The 19,471-nt window shown below is 37.4% G+C and overlaps 1 protein-coding gene across 7 annotated transcripts in view; it reads right to left on the bottom strand.

The window, feature by feature from the left end:
- Positions 1–19,471, bottom strand: part of LOC121733777 (glutamate receptor ionotropic, kainate 2) — a 43,736-nt gene that overhangs the window by 23,806 nt on the left and 459 nt on the right. For all 7 annotated transcript variants that reach the window (XM_042124126.1, XM_042124128.1, XM_042124133.1 and 4 more), the window contains exons 2-6: positions 15,809–15,885; positions 9,138–9,293; positions 6,316–6,500; positions 4,520–4,677; positions 623–764 (exon numbers count right to left, since the gene is read on the bottom strand). In XM_042124126.1, coding sequence (XP_041980060.1) covers positions 623–764; positions 4,520–4,677; positions 6,316–6,500; positions 9,138–9,293; positions 15,809–15,884 — 717 coding nt within the window. In that variant the 5' untranslated portion in view covers position 15,885. The remainder of the gene's footprint in view (positions 1–622; positions 765–4,519; positions 4,678–6,315; positions 6,501–9,137; positions 9,294–15,808; positions 15,886–19,471) is intronic.

Here is a 19,471-nt window from a genome sequence, read left to right as displayed (position 1 = left end):
TAACAATGGCCGTAACCAAACATTCTATGAACCGTGAACGTATATAAGATAAATAGAATATTAATTAACGAACAAAAGGCTTTTTGTTTGTAAATCGTATCACATCAGTGTATCATCCTCTAGTGACAGCCTCATAATAAGTTTATTGTGATTTTAGCATTTATTTCAGAAATGATACCTACATATTACTTTTAAAAAGAAGTACTCAAATATCTATAAAAGCAAGTCATTTAGTTTTCAAGGTAGGTAAAAAACATAATAGCATAATATTATTGTAAGTATGCGATATGGTGCGTGTAGCGACATAAACACATTAAGTAATTATTTTAAAGTTTTCAATGATTCACCAAAATATAGGTAGCTATGGTAATCTGACATGATCAAATTCAATAGGTTTTTATAGCAAAGAAAATATAACCCACCTAAAGAAATTTTACTCAGCAACGCCGTAACAAAATGCTCCCAACGCGACGTCCTAAGGCTCGAATTACACGAACATTCAAGCAATCCTATGTAATTATTATCAACACGATAATTCGATACATTCTTGTGCTCTCGTGGTGTAGCGGCCGAACCGCTCGTCCGCGCGGACGCATATAAATTGAGCCAGGTTTCTACTCACCAACGATGTAATGAGGTAGCTGTGGTAGTCCGACATCATGCCTATCTGCTGAGCCTGCTGCAGGACGTCCCGGATCCGCTCCGTCGCGCAGTCCAGCACGATGTGGGACTCCGCCGAGTTCTTGATCTGTTTCAGCAGCGGCCTGGACATTAGTGTCAATGTCGGTAATTAGTATTAATAATAATAATATGGAGCGTTTATTGTTATTGCAATAATTAAAGACGTGAGTGGAAGAACCGGGGAACTAGCATTAAAAGGATATTGTGTATTTTTTTCTCTTATAATTTAGACAAAATTAAATTATTTCGCCGGCCCCAAACCCTCCATTTATGCCAAAAGACGCATTTTTATAACTCTTACTTACCCGATTCATCCATCAATATCTTCAATTATGTTATTGGCATAAATGTACCGTGTTAAAATAATTCTGAGCCCTAGCACAATATATATATTATTAAGTACGGTATAACCCTGTACCTACTACGTGAACAATAATCCGTCCGTAGTCCGTACCTATTACGAATTTTAACGTCTGAGCTAATTTTATTTTCAGCTTTCGGAATGAAGCCTGCTTGAGCAGATTTGGGATAAAAATCGTGAAACAATATGAAATTTAACTCACGGTTAAATTGTGTTGTAGTAAAATATCTTATGTAAATTATAAATATTTGTAGTCCCTATTCCCTTAATTACTTGTTTACAAAACCACGGCTGCCTTTCATAATTGAATTAGTGTTCGCATAATATATCAAAGTGATAAGGGTTAAGCGCTTATTATTTTAGAACGTTGATAATACCTAACGCCCGTTTTGAGTACTAGATTCAGACCTCTGTAATAGCTTAAACGAGTACCTATACTTAAACTTGTCATCTTAGCTTAGGGGATTAATTTTAAACGTATTATCTTGTAAAACGTGTTTTAGTTACCACGTATTGAATATATACGAATATTGAATAACGAGTAGGTACAGGACGACCGGCATCTTAATCACAAACATATTATTATTATGATAGAAGTGAAAAATGTTAAACGTTATCGCATTATGTTAGTGACGTATGACTGTACTATTAACCGATTAGATTCATAGGAAGACTGGCAGACCTACGCAATATAGTCAGGTTACGCCAAACCCAGCTATGAATCACAACCAAAGTGATATAATCCGTCCAAATAGTGCAGGTTTTTTGATATTATAAGACAATATAAATTTTCCTGTTACAGGAAAATCTTCTCTTCCCTACTATATAATTCCCATTGCATTACATAAGGTGACTGTAACACCCGCATAAAAAATTGTTTCAATAATTCCAACGTTTCGTTTGAATAGCACAAAATGGAACACAAAAAGGTAAACGTTCTGAGCTCTATTTATTTTATTGAGCGGCCGTCACATGTGCTAGGCCGATGCCAAACAAAAGTATCGGATATTAGATTTTCCTATTCCTAAATCTGAATAAAATTCTACATTAGAAGCAAAAATTGTTGGAGCGACTGCGACGTTAACCTCAAAGAAACATATTTTTTCATTACGTACAAACTTACGTTTCTGTGAAACTAACTTTAAATATCTAATAATATGAATAACGGATGCAGTTGGTGAATAAAATATGATGACTTTTAAGTTTCAGTGTCTAAAACTACGAATATAGGTCTAAACACACCATGCCGAAGTTACGCGGCCGAAGTTACGCGGCCGAAGTTCCACATGATTACGTCAGCAATGTCAGACAATATAACGCGACGTAATTTCGGCATGGTGTGTCATCGGTAATTTAAAATACATTGCAGGCGTACCTAATCATGCGGAACTTTGGTCTCGTTTTTTCGGCCTAGTGTGACACATAGACAACACATACACTATAGTGCAGTGTTAAATACTTAACATTGTCTCATAAACACCAGTAGTGGGGATGCAGTCTATATGTCGTAGGATGATTTGATAAATCAAATTTTTGCGAAAAATCTAGTGATTTCGCGAAAACACGGATAATTAGATAATGGTGATTGCATTTTTCATTCATACTGAAAAAAAGTAGAGTTTTCGCGAAAATGCGAGTCGTCTTAGTAAGATCGCGAAACGAATCGTTAGTAATTATCGAAAAAAATCACTGATTGGTCGGTTTAAGCGCCCCACAACAACATCTTCTCTGATTGGTTGAAGACTTGACGTTTTAAATGTCAATTAATTGTCACGCGTTGTTTTGTTTGTGGTTGTTTTTGTAAGCGACCTAGCAGTTTTTGATATATGTGTTTAAAATTGCAGTTGGAGTTGAAAATTAGTGCTAAAAGTTATCTAAAGTGTGTCTGTAAATACAAAATGACTGATACATGTGAAATTAGTGCTGATAGTTCAACAGAACCAGAAAGTAATTCTGAGGATATGTCCAATAAAGAAAGATTCGACATAGAACTAAGAAAGTTTTACACTAATACACAGGACGGATGTACGAAACCTGAATGGACTAAAGAACGAATAAATATTGTAATAGCTTCAATTCAAGGATTCAACTCTGCGAATATACTCAAACAACCAAAAACACAACAGCAATGCAAAAAAATACGACGTAATCAGCGTAGGAGATAAATAAAACCTTATTATTAAAAGACAGCATATTAACTCTCCTGTCATTCAAGTACCTTCATCTAGTGAGTACTATGACATTATTTACCAAGCACACATATCTACGGGACATGGTGGTCGAGATAAAATTATATATTTCCTTAAACAGAAATATTAAATACCAGTCCCAGTTATTTCAATATGCCTCAATTTATGCCAGACCTGTTTAAATAAAAAAAAGTTGTCCCAAAACAGGAATTGTTGTCCGCCCCATAATTTCTCAAGACTTTAACAGACGTGGGACTTACCCAACAGATTTACCCAAGAAAAAGGTTAAATAAAAAGTAAAGTTCTTCATAGGAAGAGGCATTGTCATTTCTTACCCTTTATAATTATATGGTGTAATACCTCAAAGATACATAGGAAAAGATAGTAACCAATCAGAATAAGAGTTAAATAAGAGAGCAAAAATCAAGCCAATCAGCGTTAAGAATGTGCAATGTTACTAAGGCAACTCGCGTTTTCCCAAAAAATCTAATTTATTTTAGGATAATTGAAAAATGTAATCACCATTATCTAATTATCCGTGTTTTCGAAAAATCCCTAGAACTTTCGCAAAAATTCGATTTATCAAATAATCCTACGACATATATTATAAATCATCTGTCAAGTAGTCAATATCTCTCAGTTCTATAGTGAAAGAGACGGTGGATAGACGTGCGCTCCACAGTGGTGCTAGGTGTTTTAGTGAGCCAGTGTCCCTAGGATACTACACAGCCGATATAATAATGAAAACACAAAGATGAATGACGATTTCTTAAAAACGCTTAAAAACGCTTAAAAAAATCCAGGATTAGTTCACATTGCAACGTGTTACGTAACGCATCGGATGCAAAGGATACCGGACATCCATACTAATATTATAAATGCGAAAGTGTGTCTGTCAAACCAACCGCTAAACCGATTTTCCTGAAATTTGGTATGGAGATACCTAGAGTCCCTGGAAAGGACATTAGATACTTTTTATCCCGAAAAATTTTTACGGTTCCCGCACGATAAACGGATTTTAGCGCAACGGAGTTGCGGGCGTTATCTAGTTACATAATATAATGTATCCCAATAAGCGGGCCCCTAGACGAGCAATGTAATTACGCTATATCACGCATTGCGTAATATTATTGACCGTCTAGGGTTTATTTAACATCGCGCGCCTTCAATCTTATTGTCAAATAAACTGTTCAATAAAATTGAAGCGTGATATTGACAATACAATTGATCGTCTAGGGGCCGGCTTAAAGGTTAATGTCACATGTTAATAAATAGTTATAATGGTTACCTATAGTCGTGCGAGTCCGGCAGCTGTCGCACCGCCACCGGCAGTTCAGATGGGCCGTGAGCCTTCAGCAGCTCCTGAAGCCGCACCAAACCATCGCTGTTCTCGTACACGATCGTGAACGACTTCCAGCCCCAAGCCCGCACCAGATCCACGTACGCCTGGGAATGATTTGGGAGGAAGGATAGAATGTTGTACTATCAGAGAAGTTGATTTCTAGGCAGCTGGCGTACCTACATTATAATATGGTCGCGTTACGTCAAACCGATTAGATCACAGCTCGAATTGAGACAAGCCGACCAATCTGACGTAGGTCTGTCAACTATCTATGAATTAATTTCTGCGATGGTACATAGGTATACGCAAGTATTAGTAGAAATTGGGCAAGTGACTCAACATGTTTACGTACTATAATAATATTATATTATGCATTTTGGATAGTAATTACTTAGAATGTAACTAAATTAACTTTATGACGAAATTTTTTAGCTTCCAAAATAACATTACCATATTGTGACGTTGGTTAAAAGCAACAACAGTAATGCAATGTGTAATTTTAAGTGAAACAATGTACGTGCAGCTTTTGTGTAGCAAATATTTCTAACTGAAGGTTCAGAGACAATGCTGTACATAGAGAATATGATTACAGCGACGAGCTGAAAAGAAAATAACTTTTTCCAAACAAAAATGAACTCTTTTAATGAAATTAATGGCTTCAGCTTTTGTTTCTCCCTCGTGAGTTCAAATCATTAAATATAATCTGTACGATGAATGTTGAATGTTGCTAAATATAACTTTATATTGATTGTGATATCTGTTTTCATTGAGTCTACGTGGTGCGCAAAATTGACGACTGTCTCTCATATTCATAATATGAGAAGATAATAGATATACGAATAACAAATAATAGCGGAACGTAACTCTCATACATCCATCGTTTGTTTGCGATTTCTTTTACGCGCACTAAAATATATGGCAATGACAACGAAATACAGACACCCCTCATGTTATAAGATACCATGGTAGCTTCTATGTAGAATTTTTTATTTGACGTTAGAGACGAATATCAGAAAATTTAATTATAAATATTACGTGCGAATTAAATGTTTCATAGAAATCATAAATGAAGAGCATAGAAATCAGAAATCATAAAAGATAAATAGATAATATCGTCCGAAAGCAGTAATATCATGATAACGATTTCCTTTTATTATCAAAGCCTTACAAAAAAGTAACTAAGCAATAGAAGAGAGGTCATAGACTTTTATTTTCATAGAGACTTACAATAATACACAAAGTTTACAATAAGGATTTTTGCCTTTTCTAGTTCATTAAACAACGTTATTGCTAGGGTTTTGGGTTTACTATTATTAATATGTTAGGATTCCATATTGTGGTTTTTATAAACGGCAATATAAATGATTATAGAACGGCAACATCACTGGCAATATAATATAATATCTCGTCTTTTTTTATTAAACTTTATGATATGAATAATACGAAAATGTGAAGTTTATTTTTATTGCTCTTAGGTTCGCAACTCAGTGTAAAATATTATGTATCATCGTTTTCAGTGATGCGCCGTGTGTATTAACCTCTGTATTAGCTTCATGGTATTAACGATTGTTTACTACACAATACAGATTACTCGAAGATAAGACAGCCTGAAAACCGAATTACCAGAGTCCTAGGCAATATGAATCCCAATTTAACGAACCAAAGACGTAAAGTAACAGTTCTTCAGACAATAAATCTACTCAAGTATTTAAACTCGTTCTAGTAGTATTTAAAACACATACCCGACTCAACGCAGCCGGATGTGGGTACAGGTTCACGAGACACGACTCCCGTCTGGTCCGGTAGTCCCATCTCGTCTCCAGGTGGGGCAGCTCCATGGTGTCACATATGGACTGGACGTGGGCTGCCGCCGGCGCCGACTGAGGACCAAAGATGGCCGCCACGCCGCTCCGTAACAGGTGACATACTGGGGAAGAGTTAAATGTTAAAATCGTCGGAAAATAGTAGTGACGAATTTGGTATTTGAATTAAGCTTAAATGCACCGATTTTTTGCTCACCAAATTAAAATCTTTGAATGAATGAATGAAAAACATTTATTTCAGACATTTTATACGTGGGAGAGCCATGCTTCGGCACGAATGGGCCGGCTCGACCGGAGAAATACCACGTTCTCACAGAAAACCGGCGTGAAACAGCGCTTGCGCTGTGTTTCGCCGAGTGAGTGAGTTTACCGGAGGCCCAATCCCCTACCCTATTCCCTTCCCTACCCTCCCCTATTACCCTATTCCCTCTTAAAGGCCGGCAACGCACCTGCAGCTCTTCTGATGCTGCGAGTGTCCATGGGCGACGGAAGTTGCTTTCCATCAGGTGACCGGTTTGCTCGTTTGCCCCCCTTATTTCATAAAAAAAAGACAAAACAATGTGCCCATAGTAGTGTAAGACCCGAGCGCAAAAGTTAACACTAAATACCGAATTTTATTTCTTTTTATTTTATTTAGTGAAAGTTATAAATTTTAACGTCTGCTTAATTAAATATGATTAAGAAGACAGTTTTTTAAATAACAAAAAATTCTAGGTATGCTGTTTCATTCTAGAATTTCATCCTAAATTTTGTCCCTAGCATCGTGTTACAGAATTTCGTGCATTCATTATGCAAAAGTAGGAATGCGGAAACTTTTGAGAGTACAAGTTGACTGCAACGTTGCAGTAATGAACGAAACCGTCACAGGAACTTTACGACTCCGAAATTTCAAATTCTTTGACAAGTTTAGGGCGATTGTTGCCTGCGCTCTGTGTGGGTAATCATCAGGAATACTTTCTCACTGCATCGTCACAATAGACATAACGACCAGTAGTTCGACTGCAAAGAGACGGACAGGTTTCAATATCTGTCAAATTCGTCGGGTTTCACTAGGATTATGAACGGAATGTGCCTCGCGCTGGCTGATATAATAAATTTTTAAATATTAAAAATAAAGTTTTCAAAATTGGATTCTGACAATTTTAATCGCATGTGCCAAAACACAAACAACAATACGACCAAAGAGGAACACGTCCATCGAATATGTCATAGTTTTAAATTCGTATGTAACAAGTTAGCAACCCTAGCGACGATTTTCGTCATAATACGTCAAATTTAAAAATTTCAACATCAGTTCTAAGTCGGTATACTCTATCATTCTGTCTACTCTGGCATCGTTATCGTTGGGTACGGAGTAATGGAGTACTCTTTCAAGATATAACATAGGAAAGACTATTGCAATAGAAAATATTGGCTTCAGGTGTGCGCATTTTATATAATAATAATAATATCTATGGACGCTTCACACCACGTCAGTCTGGCCCCGTGCTAAGTACCTGAAGGACTACGGGTACAGACAACGGAAATATATTTAAGATTTTTATTATATCATACGTTATGTATTTAATACACATCCAAGACCCAGGAACATTGAAAACTTTCTGTTTTGTCGGCGGAATTCGAACTTGAGACCCCGGCTCGCGCTATCAACGCGCCACCATCTGAGCCACAGAGGTCGCCATATTATTATGTGCTTTGTATATCATGCAATCGTGTCTGAAAGAAGACTGAAGACTGTCGTGTCTATAGTGAACCCTAGTCCCTATCCCTAAGGTTGTCAAAAAATCTAAGACTGATGTTTACTCTATTTACAAAACAAAAGTGACGCTTAAACGGTAGAAGGTGGAACTAAAAGACGAAACACCTGCAAAAGTTACAAAAATAGAAGAATAAGAGAAAAGTCTCTAGTTTCTCGTTTGATTATTTGTCAACACATTCACTGTACATTCTTATACAGCATTAACAAGATAAATGCTCTACAAACAATTAATATGCAAAGTTCAACCCTAAAATGTTCGCTGCTAAATAACTAAACATACGGAACGTGTTTGCGAGGTGCAAGCGATTACGGAGGATAACACAAACTTAACAATATTAAAGTGTGAGTGTTGTTAAACACTCCCAGCGTCTCGATGGAAACTTGGTATTTGTCTCCTGAGAGACGTAAAGTGAACACCAATTTGTTTACTATTACGGTAATGTGTATTTTGCATTTTTTATGTTCTAAATGTCGTTTATTTGGTGTTTGCTTTTCTTCTGTAGTTTCTACTGCTAGTACCACCTTTTTAAAAAAGAAAACACTATAGCTGGCCTAAAGGTCAGAATACTAATATAATGTGGCTCTGTTATTGATATCTGCTTGAGAATAAACACTAAGAGCGCTTTCGCTCTATAAGTGATCCGAATCCGATCCAAATCTGATCCAAATCCTCCGAATCCTAATCGGCCCGAACGGTATTTTCAAGGGTTTGTATCGGATTCGGATCGAACTTAGTGTGATAGCGCTTTATGTGATCCTTCATCAGGCATAGCGATAATAGTGCTACGTAATAATACTAGTATTACAGCCTTCTAGGCCAACCTATTATTGTTTTCTATAAAAATGTCCTCAAGCTCTTTCCGTCTTATTGTTACGGCTGAAATCTGAAACTCCAAAATATCTCGAATTCATTGGTAGGCCGTCAGTTATCACAAAATCGCAGGGACAAAATGTTGCCCTTTTACATAAAAAAAGATTTTACCTCTTTTAGAAGCATGGAAGCTGTCCTGCGGGGATATCGTCTCGACCTGCGCCAACAGTTTCGCCCGCGGCAGTATCGCGCGGTCCGCGTTAACCCTCTCCACCGCGTAGCGAAACGCCACCTCCTGTTTGTCGTCCTCGGGGTGGAAAAGGCCCCCTGGAACAAAACTTTAATGTAGGCAAAGTAATATACTATTATTAATACACATCCAAGACCCAGGAACTTTTGAAAAACTTTTTGTTCCCGCGTCGGTGGGATTCGAACCCGCGACCCCCGGCTTGAGCCACTGAGCCACGGAAGTCATCGTCGTTATAATATACAGTGTGTAACAAAAATAAGTGATAATACTTTAGGATGTGTACGTGTTCCTTGTAGAGAGTTCACTGTGAAAGTGGCAGCTCTGAAAAATGATTTTTTTTTTCACTTTTGTATGGACAAGGGCCCGAGCGTCACCGGTTTTCCCATACAAAAGTGAAAAAAATTTTTGGTCTTTCAGCGCTGCTACTTTCACAGTGAACTCTCCACAAGGAACACGTACACACCCCAAAGTATTATCACTTATTTTTGTTACACCCTGTATAATAGTATATTATACTAGTATATATTATACAAAATTACTGTTTTTTTTTATGAAATAAGGGGGCAAACGAGCAAACGGGTCATCTGATGGGAAGCAACTCCCGTCGCCCGGACACTTGCAGCATCAGACGAGCTGCAGGTGCGTTGCCGGCACTTTAAGAGGGAATACGCTCTCTCCTTGAAGGTTTGCAGTTCGTATAGTTCCGGAAATACTGCTGGTGACAGTTCGTTCCAAAGTTTTACAGTGCGCGAGAAAAGGTTACGCGAGAAACGCACGATGGAAGACTGCCACTCATCAAGGTGATGAGGATAGTATATTTTTCGCGTGGGTTGATGGCGAAAAGTTGCAGGTGGTATGCTTACGAACAATTCCTCAGAGCACTCTCCGTGATACAACCGATAGAGGATACAGAGTGAAGCTACATCTCGACGTAATTCCAAGGGGTTAGGGGTCCAAGCTGTTTGAAACACTATGGCAGTCAACAATTCGAGCGGCCCTTTGTTGGATACGATCCAGAGGGAGCAGTTGGCATTTTGGCGCCCATGCCCAGAGATGAGAACAATATTCCATATGAGGCCGAACCTGTGCCTTGTAGAGTTGTAGGCGTTGGTCCGGGCTGAAGTACTGTCTCGCTGTGTTCAGAACACCAAGCTTCTTCGAGGCTGTTTAATTTAGTGCAGGTAGCCTGCGCCTCGCAAGCCGCATATTATGGCTCTTTTGATGAGAAAACTGCGGGTCTTTGAATAAGCAAAAAAAAAAAGTCTACAAAGCAGTCAACCCCTGTTAAACTCATATTCATAGTTTAACTAATGTACTATCAGAGAAGTTGATTCCTATGCAAATCGGGGACCTAAGTAGTTTGGTCGCGTTACGTCAAACCCAGCTGACAGATCACAATTAACATTGAATTGACATAATATTCGACCAAATAACGTTGGTCTGTCAATTGCATAGGAATCAACTTCCTCGATGGTACATGAAATCCGTCAAAGAAATTGTGGCATGAGTGAAATGCGTAGTAGACGGTTTTATGAATAGCAGCTGTCATTTGCATTTTGCATAATATCATAAAACAAAGTTAAATTCACATCTTAAAACCCCAAAAATAAGTACAAATTACAATCTATACAGCTCTATCTATTGTAATATCTAGGAGGTTTTCAATCTACATCGAAGTTCCTCATTGTCCTAATAGCGCCTCGCAAGACTCATTACAGTTATCTCTCAACTATTTCACCCACATAATAACACTCATAAATTCTCTAACGGAATGGTGTCAAGAACCTAAATGAAGTTAAAGTCTATTTAACAGTTACTGGAGTTTGTTTTTGCAAGCAGAGCAAGTGCGAAAGAAATAATATAGTATGAAAACCGAAAAGTACTCTATGTAATATTTTTTTTGTAATATTATTATGTGTTGCTTCAGCGTAGGGTTATCGCAAGCATAATAATTAATTAAGGCATTGCACCAACTCAACTCAACATCATACAAAAACGCCATTTTTGACAGTTCTCCTTTACCAGCAGCGTGGGCGGGGGCCCACGTTCTTATAAAGCCTTGTCGGACCAGTAACGTCTTCTGTCAAATTCAGTGGTCAAAGTTAAGGTCAAAGTTAAATTAGCCTTAACTATAACCATAACTTTGACCATTACTTTAACTTTAACCATGCATATGGTGCCACCCAACCTAAACACAGTTCCCATATTTTTTTTTAAAACTTAGGATATAATTTAAAACTAAGGATATGAATGGTTTTTTTTATATGCAATAAGGGGGCAAAAGAGGAAACGGGTCACCTGATGGAAAGCAACTTCCGTCACCCATGGACACTCGTCACTCGCAGCATCAGAAGAGCTGCAGGTGCGTTGCCGGCCTTTTAAGAGGGAATAGGGTAATAGGGGAGGGTAGGGATGGGAAGGGAATAGGGTAGGGGATTGGGCCTCCGGTAAACTCACTCAGCGAAACACAGCGCAAGCGCTGTTTCACGCCGGTTTTCTGTGAGAACGTGGTATTTCTCCGGTCGAGCCGGCCCATTCGTGCCGAAGCATGGCTCTCCCACGTTTAGAAAAATTTTAGAGGTTGACAATTGATTTTTTCTGTTAAAATTACATCGAATTTTACCAGAAAAAAACAATTATCAACCTCTAATTACGATTTTTTTCTAAATAACACTAAAATGAGACCATTAATTTAGCCGCACCTTTTGCCACAACATGCTATTTCTAATAGTATATTAATTAAGCCTATGGTTGTAATAAATTTCGACGTTCAAGTACAGCACTTATTTTTATTTCGTTTTAAAATTTTCGAGCTTGGTTTACGATGGCAGTGTTTTAATAAATTGCACGTTTTATTTTGTATGAAGTGTAATAAAAAACTCTGTAAGCGTTATAAAAATGTCGCTTGACGTTAAAATATACCGACGACGAGATTTTGATATTGATGCTGAAGTTATTCTAGCAATTTACAAGATTTATAAACAAAGCTTGCTTTAAATCCTCAACTCGGTACTCTTTAGGTAAGTAATGAATGCTTCAAGCCCCAAACGGTCACATGCGACCGCGATAACAATAGAAAGGCTATTGTGTATCGTTTTTCCACGATCGAAAGATATGCAGAAAGATTGTAAACTATGATTCGTAATGTACCTATTTAAATACTAAATCATGCACTATCATAGTTTTTATGCAATTCTATTTTGATGCACCTGTCCAGCCTGCCTAGCATACGCCAACGAGATATCTCACTCTACATGTTTTCTCGATGTTTGATGGTTTGTCTCTTCATCTCTATTGACCCTAGCATGACAAACTTCATCTCTATTGACCCAAGCATGACAATATCATCGAAATAACACATTTTTATAAAGTTTTGTCGCGATGATGTCGAGATTTTGACATTATGAGACGAGTAGTTTTTAATTATCTCGAGAGTGAGATATATATAGTTTGTTAGTTGCTTCGTAGTTATAATAATTAAAATTAACTCTGGAATGTCTTTCCAGTTCAAAGGACAAATCCAGACAATTTTTTTTCTGTAGCATATATAATGCTGGCTGAAGAATGACTCGCCGATACTAGAACACCAATTAAGGGTTTTAGTTAAAAAATAAAGGTTACTCAAAACTAATAAAATACTACCCACTAACCTAGTTTTTTAAGATATTTGTTACTAACAATTTGGGCCTTAGTAGCTCTCAATTAAGAATTTATTTATTTATTTATTTATCTATTTATAATACTCTGTACTTTTATTTGGTGTTTAAATACAATGTACTTATTGTAAGGCTTATATTATAAGCAACGTTAATGTTCCACTTAGCCTTTACGAGCTTGAGAGCCTTGCACTACATGTAAAAACTAAAGAGTTGTTGGGAATTTTAATTTTACTCACAAGGAGTTGACTCTTATGTGTTATATAAATTATTTTATTTTTCTTACACTTCTACAATATTAATAAAAAATAATATATTTCTTATTTTCTAAATATCAAAATCATTGTACCTATTAGTTGCAAATTATATTGTGAACATTTAAGTAAAACTTTGTGCAATAAAATTATATTAAGTATAATATTGTTTCGGTTATATTCTTTTATTTTACCGTTCACGTTGACATCATATATTTTACTGACCGTAGACGACCGTAAAAATAAGTTTAAGTTACAACAAAATTGTCCAAAATTATGATTTTATGGCGAAAGTCTTTTGGGTATAATATTTATGGTAAAAACTTTTATGCCAAGGTCAAATGTTATGAGATATGTGAGTGTGACCGTGACTTTCGGAAAAGTTTTTATGTCCATAATACATTCGACATAACATTAAAAACATGCCGCCACAGTAAGGCAACATTAGTCCCTATATGTCCCTATATGTCATATTGCTATACTGTGATGCCGCTTATAGGATTATGTCGAACAATTAATTATTATAAAATACTAGCTGTCCCGGTGAACTTCGTGTCACTTTAAAACCTTCCATGGACTTCTACGAATATTTATTATTTAAACTTTATTTCCGCAACTTTAATTAAGTTCATCGCATATAACACCGACTCGACGCCAACCCAACTCAGAGCATGGCATGGAAATGTAAGCTATTATAATATTGTTAGGACATAAGAGCCTAACCTAACCTAACTCACACCGCGTGGACAACCAGTAGGCGACTCGTCGTCAACTAGTTGTTTACTTGATGTAAATTAACTCCTAAGTAACACTAGATAAAGCTGAGAATTCAATGCCATTCTGTGAGTTGGGTTGGAGTGGAGTCTGTGTAATATGCGATGACTATTAACCATATTATATACGTAGGATAGCCATGCTTCGGCACGAATGGGCCGGCTTGACTGGAGAAATACCACGTTCTCACAGAAAACCGGCGTGAAACAGCGCTTGCACTGTGTTTCGCCGAGTGAGTGAGTTTACCGGAGGCCCAATCCCCTACCCTATTCCCTTCCCTACCAGCCCCTATTCCCTTCCCTACCCTCCCCTATTACCCTATTCCCCCTTAAAAGGCCGGCAACGCACTTGCAGCTCTTCTGATGCTGCGAGTGTCCATGGGCGACGGAAGTTGCTTTCCATCAGGTGACCCGTTTGCTCGTTTGCCCCCCTATTTCATAAAGAAAAATCTAGCCAGTAGCCACCTTAAAATATATTTCTAGCTGAAATACATTATATCCGAAGTTACAAGTCTTTAGCACTTAGTTTTTTTTGTCAATATACCTTCACGCTTTGCTAAAACCTGTCCCTATCCCGAGTATATGGTCTAATTTGCACTAGTTAGGCTTGATTTATATGCGTCCGCGCGGCCGAGCGGTTGGGCCGCTGCCCGCTACACAACGAGATCACAAGTTTGTCAATCGTTTTGATATTTTCAAAAGATTGCTTTTATGATATTTTTTGACGAATTCTGTGGCTCAGTGGGTGGGCTGTCGGTAGCTCAAGCCAGGGGTCGCGGGTTCAAATCCCGCCGCCGAACAAAAAGTTTTCAAAGTTCCTGGGTCATGGGTGGTGTATTAAATATATTGTGTATCATTTAATAAAAATCTTAAATATATGTAATGTATAAAATATAAAAGTATTAAATTAAATATGTTTCCGTTGTCTGGTACCCGTAACATAAGTCCTTCAGGTACTTAGCACGGGGCCAGACTGACGTGGTGTGAAGCGTCCATAGATATTATAATTATTGCTTGTGACCTCGTGGTGTAGCGGCCGAGCTGCTCGGTTGCGCGGACGCATAATATAAATTGAACCAAATGGCAGCAAATGGGTTGGGCTGGGTTACACGGTGCGCCCTGTCATGCGAGTTGGAATAGTCAGCTACTGAGATGCAACTTCTTGCACCGTGTGACCGCATCATACGAGTTACTTTTCATGTGCGGGTCAGTTGCTCGGGTGCGAGTTACTACAACATTTTTTGTTTTCACTCCCCACTCGCCTTTCGCCACCACAGATATACAACTCGACTATGCGATGACACTGAGACATTACCAATCTACTGCGGTCTGCGACGTCAGCAGCATGCAATCAGTGCCGTAAATAGCCTTTTTTGCGCCCTGTGCGAGCTTATAACTGCACCCTTGTTTTTTAACTGGCTTACAAAAAGGAGAAGGTAATATGTTCGGCTGTAGATTTTTTTACTACATTGGAAAACATCTCTAGGGCGCAGCGAGAAATACTTATCGGGAGCAATTCGAAAGAATAAGAGTCTGCCTGGTCTGGTCATTCTTGCGCCCCCCCTAGAGTCTACGCCCAGTGCCTGGGCACCGGTGGCACCGCACTATTTACGGCACTGCATGCAATGGTGTGACCCAGGGAGGCGAGTCGAGCTGAGGGCCAAGCGGTAAGCAATTATCGTAAACGCCAACGCCAACGCCACAAACTTTATAGGATTTGACATTAGTATTCGCTAGTGAAGCGATTACTTAAGTCAAATCGCATACATTTTGTTAGCGTTTACGATATAATCGCTTGCCACTTGTCTACTAGGGCTGCTCTCGTGCGAGTACACCGGCACAGTAATAACTGCCTGCTGTCTTTTCAGCTGCTCGCACTGTGTAACCTACCCTTTACTACTGTACTCACCTATTCGTATCGTATCAGGCAGTGCTGAAAGGTGTCCGAAGAGAAATACCAGTACAAACGCTTTCACTCGTTTCATTCTGGAACAATAAAATTATAATATTAATTACTTATATAGTAAAATATAAATTAAAATTATATTTATAATATGATATTATGTAATTATGTTATTAACACCAAAACAGCGCATAGAACAATAAACTCACAATCATTATTTTACGAGTAAAGACTATAAAATTGTTTTGTATCTGCTATAAAATATGAAATGTATTTTCAAGTAGTCAACAACATCATTTTGTACTCAAACTGAGCTAATTATTAATCAATGCACTCTATAAAATAACCAGGTATATAAAATGGAGTGCTTTTTGAATAGTTAAATGAGTACTTTAAAATTTGTACATATTAAAAAACTGTTCCAAACTCGAAGCCTATTTATAATTATATATATTATGAGATAGCGTGTTTGTTTTGTAATCCGAGGCGGTTTCTCTATTTCTATCTCTTTTTCCCTTAAAACCGCCTCGGATTACAAAAACAAATACGCTATCTCATAATATATATATAAATAGGCTTCGAGTTTGGAAATTGTTTTAATAAGCGTTTTATTGGTAGGTAAAACGCTGCTATTTTAATGGTAATGAAGTAATACTTAAATTGTACTTAATTTTACTAATTAAAGTGCTTGAAAATGTTTGCATTTTGCGAATTAAAAAAATGAATCATATTATGATTCATAATATGATTCTCCAAAGCGACCATTTTAGCCCCGCTGACTATCAAATGTTTTGAAAAGAAAAGATTGCGTTTCAATGCTAGGATTTTATCATTTTCTAAGTTTCCAGAGAAACGGATTCAATTATTTGTTCACTTTCATTAAAGTTAAATCCTAACGTCTCCGAGTTCAGCAATTGAATATAAGTTTTATGTTACTTGCAGCTTCCGTGCTGAAGTTTTCACAAGTAATTTCTTAGCTTCTCTTCTAATATTTGTCCGTAAACTAAAAACATTAGAAATGGCACAACATTAAATTGTATAACTGACTTTAGAATAAGTTTTTACAATTAATTAAGCGTTTCAAGACTCCGAAATTAGTTATATATTTTATTCACTAATTTGATGATTTTTATTATACGAGAATTTTTTTCGTAAATTCTTATCTTTTGCGTAAAATTTTATCGTAAACTCTTAATATAGTAATTACGAATTGCTTATTAACTGCTTAGCTGTGTAGTAAGTACAACAATATAAATTAGTTCTTCTAGTGCATCTCAAACACAAAGTTATAAAACTTCTCCAATGGCAGTGTCTGCGGAGATAAACAGAGGGAGAACCCCAAAGAGGTAAAGTTTTGATCCCCAATAAAAGATGTGACTGTAAAAGCTCGTTTATTGGTATTGGTGAATAAGGGGATGGGAAATCAGAAAGGAAATCGAGATGTATGGTCGGCACCCTTTTGAGAATTGGCGTAGCATATCAGCTATATTAAAACGTACTACCGTAACTATTAATTTTCTGTTTAATCGAACACTAATCTTATCTAGGTATTTTTTAAGAATTACTTCGTGTTATGTAGCACCTTCATCGTGAGTATCGCAGACATAATAAATTTTCGATTGTTATGCAGCATGGAGATTGATGGTATAAAACGTAAAAAAAAATCGGAAGAATGTCGATGAAATCAACCTAAGATTTATATCATTAATTGTAGCAAGTCACTTGAAAGTTGAATTATAAAAATCCATCTGCCTATATGGATAAATCTATGAAAAAACTTGTAAACAATGAACCTTAACTACCGAATAAATTCAGGAGAGCCACGCTTGGGAACAAATGGATCGGATCATAAGTTTATCATTGACCCAGTCTTACTGAATTAGGTTTTGTGTTATCCAGTGAGTATAAGATCACCGACGGCCGAGGAAAGGGGTGAGGATTTTGATAGAACACAATCTAGAACCCTTTAGGCAGAGTTATATTTTCAACTAGTCTACCGCAGTGTCCATTGTTTACCAGGTAATCCCTCTATAACTCGTCTGCTTATTAACAATTAACGCCTTTTTATCCGTTGTGGATGATTTATTCAGTATTTTCAGAGTGAAGCAACCACTCATCAAATACTGTAGTGCCTGGGACGAGATATTTTAATGACCGAATGGTTGCCCAAGTACATTCTCGAAACATAGTCCAGAAGAATGAGCAGGTCAATACATCTAGGACCAACTATATGCGGTTTCCCTCGCGATGTTTTCCTTCATTATACGAGTGACCGGTACTTGAAATTTGAAAATGTCTCAATGGTACAAGCATCGACTCGGGATCGAATGCAAACGAACCCCTCATGAGTGCGAACCAAAGGTCTACGCACAAGGCCACGGACGCCCATCGGCTGTTTATTTCATACATATTTTGTATGAAATTAACTGCTTGTTAATTTCATTATGTATGAAGGCCGTAGGTAATGTTTATTGTTATACGTGCCACGGTTCCATACACCGTTATTAAAACAAAATGCAATTGGCAATCTCATATTCATGAGGCGAGCCACAGCTGCAATACATTTTTCTAATTTCATTTTATGCTTTCATACGAGTACAGCGCATTGTGGGATATGCAATAATAATAATGTAGTATGTTTTATAGTTGTAGGTCAATGAGCTCATAAAGAACGCTGCATTAAAGAGAATTTAGCCAAGTTTCTTGTGACGTTGTAATAACAGCCACACTTTACTACGTGCGGTTTTCCAATTCCAGACAGACAAGCTGCACAGCCCTAGTAGACAAGTAGCAGGCGATTATCGTAAACGATTTGACATATGTCATCGCTTCGCTAGCTAATATTGATGTAAATCCCATACATTTTGTGGCGTTGGCGTTTACGATAACCGCTAACCGCTTGTCTAGGCCCTCAGAAATATTTTATAGTAATTGAGTACGTGGGAGAGCACTTATGAGTTCTCTCTCTCTTTTACTCTCGTAATCCAGTGGGACAGTTTTCTGGCATGACTGGAAAAAGATCATCTTCGATCGCTTTCAAATCACATTTACAATGCCCTCTTTTCAAACAATCAGGTAATAGTTCTGCATTGTCCTAACATCTTACAAATCCGGGAATCGAACCCAAGCCTTATAAGCTAAGCACTAGACCATGAAGCTAACTTTACTGTATGAAAGAGAATATAGCCGAGATTCTTGTGACGTTCGCGTAAATGTGTCATCGACCAAGTCGCCAGTCAGCATACGAGGTCGACTTACACTTTGCTCTGTGCATTTATAATTGAGGCATATATTAAATTTGACGTTTAACGCGGTCACTGACCCGAAGGCAATGTATCCGGTGACGTGGAAGGAATCAATCATGCCGAAGCGTGGAGTCTTTGATCTTTTATTACCTCCAGAAAAAACCCTCGAATGGCGCACGAAAAGCGTTTAATGAAATTATATTAAATCTCGCTCTTTATTCAAGTATCGGGATCGAGGAAAAACCTTTTGCTCGTCAAATTATTTATAGAAAAGTAATTTATAAAATTGTAATATACTATGTATAAGCATGTATAAGTAATACTGGATTAAAAGCGAAAAGTCACTATTCTTAGTTTTGTCAAATTCCTTGAAAAGTATGTTGAAGAAATAAATGTTCGTAGTGAGGTCATGCACATATTGATA

This window comes from Aricia agestis, chromosome 14, assembly GCF_905147365.1.
Source record: "Aricia agestis chromosome 14, ilAriAges1.1, whole genome shotgun sequence".
Classification (NCBI taxonomy): domain Eukaryota; kingdom Metazoa; phylum Arthropoda; class Insecta; order Lepidoptera; family Lycaenidae; genus Aricia; species Aricia agestis.
The sequence above is the reverse complement of the archived record's forward strand: the minus strand, read 5'-3'. Positions and strand labels throughout refer to the sequence as shown.